General features: G+C 35.0%; 1 protein-coding gene across 1 annotated transcript; it reads right to left on the bottom strand.

Moving 5' to 3' along the window:
* Positions 1-7,725: 7,725 nt before the first annotated feature.
* On the bottom strand, positions 7,726-11,385 carry LOC141607805 (uncharacterized). Its single transcript, XM_074427153.1, has 2 exons — positions 11,044-11,385; positions 7,726-8,496 (listed from the first exon to the last, which is right to left on the bottom strand). Exons 1-2 carry the CDS (start codon positions 11,166-11,168, stop codon positions 7,899-7,901), a joined length of 723 nt encoding a protein of 240 aa, XP_074283254.1. The 5' UTR covers positions 11,169-11,385; the 3' UTR covers positions 7,726-7,898.
* Between the last annotated feature and the right edge of the window lie 297 nt (positions 11,386-11,682).

Here is an 11,682-nt window from a genome sequence, read left to right on the forward strand (position 1 = left end):
GGCTTTGATTTTGCATTAGGCTTCAATTGTAATTCTCACTTCAATCCATCAAATCTTCATGCAAACACCCATTCAAACACTCCATGCTAGTCCAATATTAGGTCTTGTTTAGCTTAGTGGACTTAGTGTACAAAATGATAGGAAAAAGCCTCTAAGTGCTTAGATTCCTACAAAAATGTGTTAAGACAAGCAAATACATTAGAACAACAAGTATTAGCTCATAACACTATGATAAGTGCTAAATAACAAATAAAATGGAGCACTTATCATTCGGGGTGGTTGGGTGCGGCCTAGGTTGTAATATCTTGCATTTTATAAGACCGTACTTGACCTAGTAGACAGTCGACTCGACCGAGTGGACGAGTGAGTGAAACTTGGGAAATGGCTGGAAGTTGCTAAAACAAGGTCACTTGACCGAGTGGCTGTTCACTCGACCGAGTGGAGCTTAACTCGATCGAGTGGACCGGGCACTCGATCGAGTGCCCTGTCGTTGTCCAGCTTTTACGCGATAATGTTGGTGGTGTGTCGCTTTAAAACCTTATCCTTTTCATATTTTCCCACCTAAAATCACTCCCAACCTAATCTCTACCACTCTCTAAACACTCACAAACAACCACAAAACTTATCCTCTAAATCTAGTCTCCATACTTGAACATTTCTTGCAATTCTATTCCTCTAGTTCATCCACCACCTTTGTAAGTTGATTTCCACTTTTATTTCCTTATTCTTATCTTAGTATACACTACAAGAAAAAAAAAATATTCGGGCGACTACAAAGGGCGACTGAAAATAGTCGCCAAAACCAATTTGGCGACTGCAGATAGTCGCTCAATATCCGTCGCGAGCCTTAGTCGCCTATTTGTAATCGAGCGACAGAAATCAGTCGCCAAATTTGGCGCCGGCAATATTAGTCACCATATTCAACAAGTGGCGATTGATAGCGGTCGCCAAATTGGCGACTGATGAGGATGACAATTGCTAAATTGGCGACTGATATCTGACTCTATTTACCTTTTTCAGTCGCCAATTTAGCGACTGTCATCCTCATCAGTCGCCAATTTGGCGACCGTTTTCAGTCGCCAGCTGTCGCCAATACACCTGATGGAATCAGAAGCACTCTGTTTTTTTTTTCACTCTATTTTGGCGACTGAAAACGGCCGCCAAAAATACATTTTAGTTGTCAAAATAGATGGGCATATGTGAAAAAAATCATATTTTGTAATGAACGAAATCATCATTGATGCATGCCTATTTCATACATTTACTTTACTCATTCGCACGCATTTCTATGCTTATTTAGTAGCGACTAGCTACTATTCTCCCATGAATCGGCTACTTTGGGTTATTAATGATCATCTTGTAATGCGGGAAGACGTAAGGAAGCACGTTAGAAGTAAAGTGGACGCTGCTGCTCTCCCAGAAAAGTCGATTGACAGCTTATTTTGGTCAATCGACTGTTTTTCTGGTCGATCGACTGGTTCGTATAGACGATCGACTTTATCTGTTGATGCTGAATTGAGTTTTGGTCGATCGACTATTTTTCTGGTCGATCGACTATTTCGCTATTCAGGCCGTGATGATCTATTTAGTTATTTCGGCCCATTAGTTGTTTAATTAATAATTATCAACTATTTATATATAAAGGGAAGCTGAGAACTTTAGGAGGGCATCTTTACTTTGGCAAAAACTAGTTTACACGTGACTTTTGTTCTTTCGATTTCCGGATCTAAACTTATAATTCCTCTCTTTCAATTCGGTAATTTCAATTGTTCTTCGTTCTTCAATTTAATCTTATTGCTTGTTTCTTCTTCTTCTTCTTCTTCTTTATTAGTTGCAAGTTTTATGTTCAATTATTATTTACGTTTCGTTATCATGTTTAATTCGATTATTATTATTATTGTTGTTGTTGTTGTTGTTGTTGTTGTTGTTGTTGTTGTTGTTGTTGTTGTTGTTGAATTAGTTAGTTTAATTATGTGTAGGCGTGTAGCTAAACTTCTTATGCTAGGATTTAGGGGATCCGCGGTTCTAAATCCTAAACCCTAAACTTAAAGTACCTATTTTCTCACAATATATAAACTATGTTTTTTACCTTTAACTTAATAAAAATATGACCCAAAACAAAACTGAACTGAAATTGACCTGACCGAACCGTACTCGACTTGAAAAAGTACAAACTGATTAAAGTAGCAAGTGAAATGAACATGATCGAAATCGAATTGAAGACAAAACTAAGGTCCAATCGATTTTAATCGAACCGATTTAACCCGATCCGTATCCGAACCGAATGACCGGTTTACCAGGCTATATATACATATATTTTAAACTTTAAAGGCATGAAATGAAATTTATGAATACTACTACTTAATAATTGTTAAAGTAAGTAGATTTAAAACGATTTTACATTTAAATGCATGTAAAATGATCTATTATTCCTTATAATTCAATTTTGACACCTAAAATATCCATCCAAATTTTAACATAAAAAAACGTTATTCCTCTAAATTTAATTTCTGCACCAAAAATTAGATGTGGCAAACAGATCAGGTCGTGTCGAGTTCATGTTCGTGTCAACTTTAAACGGATCACCATTACCCCAACCCTAATCCGATCCAACTACGTAAACGGGTCATTTAATTTTTCTATAACCCAATCTGACCTGTTTAACTCATTTATCTTTAACATGTCATTTTTAAACCGCTTAACCTAATAAACTAATAAATTATACTAAATTTTATAGCCCTATTTTCCCAAAAAAAACAATGAATAAAAATGCTTATTTTTAAGTTGTTTGGTTGGATTATTGATTAAACCCAAATATATTACAACACATTTAAATAAATGAGTTATTCGTGTCAGGTTCGTGTCGATCCATTTAAATTTCATGGTGTTCGTGTCAATCCAGTTACTTAAATGGTCACAATGTCCTAACCCTAACCCTCTAACTTCGTATCGGGTTCGTATGTATTTTTGGATCGTATCAATAATTGTCCCCTCTAATTAAAAGGATAAAATGGTGATGGATATGCAAATTGGAAGCTCATAGTTACTCCATTGCATCATCGTAGATAAAAGCAAGACAAATACTTTCTCCGTTTTGGCCATTTATTTATCATTTTGGTACAAAATTAAGAAAAGAGTAGAGAATTAATTATTAAATGAAAAGTAGACCAAATTAAGGCCCTGTTCTTTCTGGCTTTTTAGAGTCGAATCAATTGAGCCAATCAATGGAGCCGAATCGAATCAATGGCCGATCAATCAATGGAGCCGAGCTGAATCAACTTAATCAATGGAGCTGAGCTGAACTGAATAGAGCTGAGCTGAACTGAGCTGATTGGAGCTAATTGGAGCTGAATTGAGCTGAAGTAATATTAATATTATTATTAATATTAATACTAATACTAAATATAATAATAATAATAATAATAATAATAATAAATTATTATTATTATTATTATTACTATTTGTTTTTTTTATAAAAACGCAGACTATTATTATCATCATCATTATCATCATCATCATCATCATCATCATCATCATCATCATCATCATCATCATCATTACTACTACGATGACGACGACTACTACTACTACTACTATAAGAAGAAGAAGAAGAAGAACATTACTAAATTAAGATTAATACTAGTAATTATACTAATTTGAGTGATTAACTAGGTAGCCACCATAAACCACAGTACACCATCAATTTTATTAGGTGAAATAATAGAGCACCAATTTGCTAGAATGTTGTTCAATGTCTAGCCATATATCATCCTGAATTGAGTGATTAGGTAGCCACCACGAAGCAACAACAATCCTAATTTTATTAATTAGATAAATAAAAATCGACAGGCGGCCCTAATTTCATCTTTAACCAACAAATAAAATTTAATTGATTAATTAAAACTCAACAAATAATATTAATAATTGATAAACAAGTAAATTAATTTATTATTTAATAAATTAGAATCCATCTCGTAAGTTTTAAATCATTTGTGCAATTAAATTAAGTTTTAGGGAAAAATATTGATTCAAGAGCATTTGGTTCAGTTTTAGGTGAAAAGGGTACAAATTAGAACGTTTATGAAAAAGTGTATGTGAAAGATTAAAGTTCGTATATGAAAAAACAATTAGGTATTAATACTAGTAATATTAAAATTAACATTGTTATTAATCATATTATTAATAATTAATATTCATATTCATATTAATAATAATATTAGTAATATTATTAATTTTATTAATATGAATATTATTGATTTTAATAAATATAATATTCAAAATGATAACAATAATGAGGATCATTAATTAATAATAATAATAATAATAATAATAATAATAATAAAATACTAATAATAATAAATAAATAAATAAATAATATTAAAATATTAATAAAAACTATTAAGTTTAACATGTGCAAAATTGAAATGGCCTGAATTTAGAGAAGTTTAACCGAATCGAGCCGAATCGAATTTGATGAATGGAGCCGAAATGAATGAATGAATGGAGCCGAGCTGAGCCGAATCGAATCGAATAGAGTGAGCCGAAATGAATCAATCGAATAGAGATGAGTTTAGTGAATCGAATCGAATTGAATAATTGAATAGAGCTGAAATAATCAATCGAATCGAGCTGAATCAATCAATAGAATGAAATAATCAAGTGAAATGAAATTAAGCCAGAAAGAACAGGGCCTAAGTGTGGGTGACTAAATCGTCCATCAAAAGCATGTCCAAAACAAAAAACATAAATAATTAACTGACACATCTGAAATAAAATAAGTAAACAAATGACCGGACAAAGTGGAGAAAAAAGAACATACATCGGATGTACTACCTCCAACTTTTTTTGTTTTTTGAGCATATATCCATTTTTTTTGAGCTTATCACCTCAAACTTTATTTGTTTTTGAGCATATGTGTATTTTTTTGAGCATATTAAAATTTATAAGTTATATTTTAATATTTTTTCCGTCAAAACTCAAATTTAACTAAACTTATATGTAATGTCTTTGAGTTTTATTGTAATTTTTTAGAGCTTAATGTTAAAGTTAATATACTCAGAAACTTCATAATGAAACTCGGAAATTTTAAAATAAAACTCAAAAACTTTAATATAATGCTCATAAACTATAGAATTGGAGGTAGTATCTCAGATGTATAATCCTCTTACTGGACAAAGTGTGTAACGACTATTATTGGAACTAGTTATAACCAACCCCACCTACAAACAACCTAACCTAGCTAAAATGATAATTATGTTTACCAATGATGAAATTAGTGGGAATGGTAGACACAATTATATCAATAATATAACACAAATATGTGACTGAAATCATAAGCAAAGTTTTTGCACTTTATAAGCATATACGTTAATAACACCTTAAACACAATTAACACACCCACAAATACATTGTCAGTTCTCATATAGTAATATTTTCTTTGCATACAAATAAAATTCTGAAAATGGCAAGTTCTAAGAGTCTATTTTTATTTTCTACCCTCTTAGTGTTGCTCTTGATCATTTCCAGCTCTATAGCTTCAGCGCATCCAAGTCGAGTGAAAGGTCATCGTCGTATCAACCATAGTCAAAAAGTGCACCGCCATCACGCGTGGCCGAAGAAGCCATGGATGAACCATGGGAGCTTTAGAGACCAGGGGAAACATCTCATGATACCATCTAGTGAAGAACCATTAAAGATAAAAAAGATGGGCATCTAAATTGCTGTATAAATTATTACATATATACATACAAGTAATTTATACTTGTATTACGTCTTTGTTAATCTTTGCTAATTGCTTCTGTGGATGTATAGATTCCTCCTATTAATTTATATTTTCGCCATCTCGATTGAGATCCTTATGAGTTATGAAGATCAAATTCTAAAAGAAAAATCTTACAGAGTATACGTAACTAGTAACTATCTCATCAGTATAAGAAGGCCTAAACTTTTATGTTGCTCTATTGAGAAACCGTCTCACGCCACAAATAGTGTGAAGAAAACCATTATCAGTCCACAATAAGAAATAACACAAACGCAAAAAAAATATTAAAAATATACGAGTTCCAATTTACGTATGTAAGTCTTTACACTAAAATGACTAAATTAACATAAGACCATTCCATACAACAATTTGTTAACTTTTTGAACATGATTTTCAATCAATTTTAATCCAAAAGCATGTCGAGTTTCATTTTTTTTTTTTTTTTGGACTAGAACCGAAGATTTCATGGTCAAGATGAGGTCTCTTTCATTATGTCCTCGTGAGATGCTTCATTATGCACGTGAAGATACGCATTACCTTTTGTATGTCTACGACAAGATGAGATCTCGACTCTTCTTGCTAGGCGTGGGTCTAGTGAATATGATCCGTTGCTTGAGGTGTACTTGAGGAGCCATAATCTCTGCAGGACACTATGAAAAAGAGTTGTTTAAGGAGGATTCGTATAAGAACTTGTTGGCTTAGACGAGGCTGGATTGGATTCGGATCAGGTTAATGTTGCTGCAAGGCGGCTGTATAAATGCCGGGACCAGATTGCATGATAGAATGACGAGAGTACTGGGTATGTCCTGCTCAACAAATTGCTGCGGGAGTTAGGTCAAAAACTGCCAGAAACAGATCCCAAGTTGCTGTCTATTGCGGAATCACATAACTGTGTCATAATCATCCCTTAATTCTGGAAAACATTTGTGAAATTCTAAAGATTATTGGAAACTTAGATACCAATCAGAATGCATCCCAAATCGACATCTTGAATCAAAAACAGAACGGTATGCTAGAGGACACAAACCCCCAACAAACGATCACATCTCGAGATGCAATACATGTATAAGATGAGCAGACCACAAGTTTACCATGTTATAGTATATCCTCAGGCATGTTATGTTAATGCTGTTTCCCACCTGGGTATTACATACCTGTGAAGCGTCCTGTACTCGTGAATCCGATGTATTGTACTGTTCCCAGTTATTATCAATATCAAATCTGCTGATTTCTTTTTAATTACTCTCTATTGTTCATAAACGTACTGTCTTTATGTTGCATCCTGTATTAAATCCAATTGCTGCTTTACTATTGTTCAACTTTAATTCTTAAAAACTCGAACATCATACGGTAAAAGTAATCTTGTGTAGGCCAATTGCCAATAGGTGTAAGGATTTGCAACAAGACATTTTTACACATCTAAATTGATTGTAAAAGGCAATGTTCTCTTCCTGCCAATGCATGATCAATGCTAAGGAGATTACAGATAATGTCAGGAGTTCTTAACAGTAGTCATTTCGTGTCAAAATCTCATAGGCTTCAGCGAAACAATAAATCTTAAATGAAGAATGCAAACAACAAATTGTAATTTTAACAACATTTGCCAGCAACAAATATATATGACCCCCCTGCCACCTGATTGGTAAAGAACTGAACAGAGTAAATGGTCCAGTAACGTATCAGTAAAGGTCATATCCTGGCCGGACTGAAATGGGTTTTACTTCGATATGATGATGGTTCAAATATGGATCGGCTTGACAAAGACCAGGGTCTAAATACATTAGATAAATAAAACAGAGACCGTGCCACTTACTTTCCTATCAGATCGGGATAGACAGATTGTCCAGTCAGGTCTGCATTTCCGGTCTGAATGATTCTTCAACAGCCTTACTACTTGCCAAAATTCAACACAGACGAGGAAGCATAAATCCTTGTGAGAATTGTGCAAGAAATTAGGCAGACTATCAGAGTAAAAGTGATTTTCCTAGGACTTGGAACATACGAAAAACACTGTAAGCGATGTCAACTACAAAGTATGGAGGCACCATTACACAAGAAACAGAACTCAAGCTACGACTGGTCAAACTCAAAGGTATATACTACCACTTCAAAATACGGAGTAACAAACCTAAAAGCATCATTGTTGTTCATCATCTTGTGTATCATCAGACGCAAGTAGATGGCTGAGAGCTACTTTGCTTTTCTTTGGTTTTGGTTGTGGGCCCACCTGAACATCACCCTCGCCCTTTCGTTTTGGCTTTTCTTCATTACATTCCTGTCCTTCATTGTCTTTAGCCTTGCCGGCCAATTGTGAATCGGAATCAGCCTCGTTGATAGGTTCCATAACTTTCTCGGTCTCACCCTGAACTTCCGTTCCTTTTGTCTTCTCATGCTCCACCAGTAGAGACCGAATTTCATCATTGCTTGCAAGTTCAAGCGCTGTTTTACCAGCCTTGGTCTTGGCATTCAGATTCAAGCCTTTCTTTAGCAAGTACTTTGTGAGTTCTATATGAGACCCTTGGACAGCATAGTGAAGAACAGTCAAGCCCTTGCGATTGGCAGCCTTTAGAGAAGCTCCTGATGAGACAAGAGTCTTGACAACTTCTAAGTGTCCCTTCTGGGCTGCAAAATGGATCGCACCCATGTCGTCCATAGCTGCAGCACCGACATCTGCTTTGTGTTTACAGAGAGCGGTAACAACGTTTGCGTGACCTGCCCATGCAGCCAAGTGCAGTCTAATATCCACAGCTGAGTCAAGGCAACAAACGCCTACAACATTACTCTCTGTCTCAATAGCTCCCACAAATGGTGAGGTGAGAAGGGGGGGAGGGGGGGAGGTTTGTTGCTATAGCTACGGAACCTTACCCTTACCACTGTGTAGTTATCACAGGGAGGGGATGGTATTTCTACACGACCCAAAATGCAAACTGCATCTGATGAAGATACTTTACAATAAAAGGCAAGCGACATGCTGAATTAAGAAAGTTGACTATGGAACAGTTATTGTAGTTTTATGATCGCCAATGAAGTCACTTCACAGTTGAGACTACATAGCAGCTCAAACCTCAAGAAATGTACAAAAATTAAAGCTCATCATGAAATATAAAAGGAGTCTTTTGTATGCAACCATAAAATAACAAGCTGACCTATTCTTATCAGAAAAAGAACATTACCAAACTACAAAACAATAAGCACAATTGACCATTTAATAGTAATCGAGCTAAAGCACTTCCGCAACTGCAAGTGCAGAACTGAACGAACTTCATCCAACAAAGATAATGCAGCAGTAATGATGCTCAAACTTTAAGCACGAGCAAATGCATCTGGAGCCCTACGAGAATACGCAACCCAAGCCATGAGAAAGGACAACAAAATAATTCCTTCTTTATTGCTCCCCTTCTCCCTTTTCCCTTCCCCCATTTCCTATCTCTCGCTCTCTCTAGATGATACACTTTCCCTCTCCCTCCCTCTTCTAAATTATATCTTGCTACATCTACTTTAAGTTATAAGTTTATATTGCGTCTATTTAAGTGTGCGAGATATTTTAGTTCAAATTCATTGATGTCAACTATAATTGCATGCCAAAATAAAACAAAAAACGAAGAGTAGTTATATATTATAATCATATTTCTAATTTTTCTACTATCTTGTGGGTTCATAGCTCAAAGAAAGTAGAAACATGGCCAAAGATCCTGTTGATCAGCCATATGCCATCACCGAAGAAAACAAAATAGAAATAACCATGTGTTACCTTTCCATCATCGACTATGCGAAAGAGAAAAAAAAAATGATAAAACTCTGGTTAACCAATTGCCTTAAAGACCAACGTGCTTCCCTGTAGATTCATCTACTTGCCCTAGTTCTAGACAGAATCCAAACTTAAACGAAAAGAAGCTGTGGTCAGGGTTTTGAAGTACTTTCCAAATTCCAACCAATATGCAAAGAACCTGGACAGCCTCATTGATTCAGAAACAGTACAACCAAAGCTTTTTCCTACAATATGCTCTCAACAATGACATGGTGGTACCTGAAGTGCCATGGTTTTGTAATCTGAACAGTTATTTTTCCATTAACAAAGAAAGAGGCAGCGTCTTTCACTAGCCACATCTCTTGGGTAGAAATTTTAACATGATTATGCAGGTTCAAAAGTATATGTTGGCAGACTCTAAAGATGGCCTTACCGCCTTAGGTTTCAAAAGGAATCAAAAGAGAAGGGATAGTGGGGAGGGGGTCCTTACTCCTTAGCATAGTCAAGACGCTTAATGAACTAGGTGCTCATCAGAGACTGTTTTTCAAAAACAAATCAGAAAACATGATTAAGAAACATCCAGTCATACGTATAAGTAAACCAAAACTCTCGAAAAGTGAGAGTTGAACGGTGAGTTGGGTACATGACACTTTTTTTTTGAATAAGGTCAACTAGAGCGAACAATTTTCCAATGTTTGAAAGTAGCTTGAGTGAATAGTAATTAGGTAAGAAAAACGGAGGAATAAATTATCCTTTTCTTTTAATAAACCGAGACCTTCCATGAAGGAAAAGCTTTGGAGGAAAATTACCCCTCCACATCTTCCCTCCCCTTCCCCCCTCCATTGCTATCCAAATAAACATAGTAATATTCCGGTATATACTAGTTAAAAACATTGTGAAGCTCATTACAATACATTTAGATAACATTGAGGAGGGAAGGAGAGTGGAAGGAACGGGAAAGGATGTAGGCCGCGAGGGGCATTTTCCACTCCAATCTTTCAAAATTCATAGGAGATGGTTCCCTAAACGGAAAATGAACCCCTCCATTTTCTCCATCTGTTTCCTCGAACTCCAAATTCCTCTATTGAAACACATCATAGTCAAATATCAATTCCCCTTTAACATTACAAGGCAAAAAATGACTAGAGCCTTAATCTTAATAAGGGATAAAGTTGCGTACATCCGAACCTTCCACGATTAAATTGTTGCAAATCAACTTCACCTCACAAGTCAAAACACACACACGCGCGCGCTCGCGCACACACACACAAACCTGAAATCATTGCTGGCAACATACTACTCCGTAATCAATAAAACATGTTTCACACACAACCAAAAGAAAAATATTCCAAATCTATAATTTTTGGGAGCATTTCAACAAAATCACAAATAACCAATTCATAAAAACAATTATGGTAAATACCACAAAAAATATAACAAATTATTCAGCAAAATTGATACAAAATAAAATAAAATAAAAAATCAAACAGTAAATAAGTAATAATGTTATAAAGAAGATGAAGAAAGAGGATACGGAGTTCTGGAATGCTTATCTCTGGAATTGAGAGCTAAAGGGTTTGAACTAATAATTAATTCAACTAGATTAACGTCTCCATTTCTTGCTGCTCCATGAATGTCTTCTTCTTTGCTGCTTTTCATTTTCTCACTTTCTCTTGATTTTTTCGCGAAGAACTGTCAAGATTCAACAAGAAGATCGGGTTCAAATTTGACTTGGCCCGGGTGAGCAAATTTAAGTATTCAAAACCGTATCGGATATATATATTTTTGGGATATTTTACGGTGTACGTTTGAGTTTTTCGGTTTCTATGGTGTATTCCTACATTTTTGAAATTCTATAACGTACCCCTGAACTCTCTATGCATTAGTTTATACTATGACCTTATTTATTGTCCTTGATATGTTAGTTTCTTAATTGATCTATTAAATCGGTTTTTTATCATTTCAATAACTCGATAACCTACTCATTTACTTAATAACTAGATTTTGTGCCCGTGCGTTGCACGGGTTTCAAATTTGATTCTCCTTTAATTGTTGTGGAACTTTTTTTACCATTTTAAACGGTGTTCACAATTATAAATATTAATTAACAACCATATGGACGACTCCTTAGTCTTACGCATATAGCCAATTTAAGTTAATGTAGAATTCTATC

This window comes from Silene latifolia, chromosome 1, assembly GCF_048544455.1.
Source record: "Silene latifolia isolate original U9 population chromosome 1, ASM4854445v1, whole genome shotgun sequence".
Classification (NCBI taxonomy): domain Eukaryota; kingdom Viridiplantae; phylum Streptophyta; class Magnoliopsida; order Caryophyllales; family Caryophyllaceae; genus Silene; species Silene latifolia.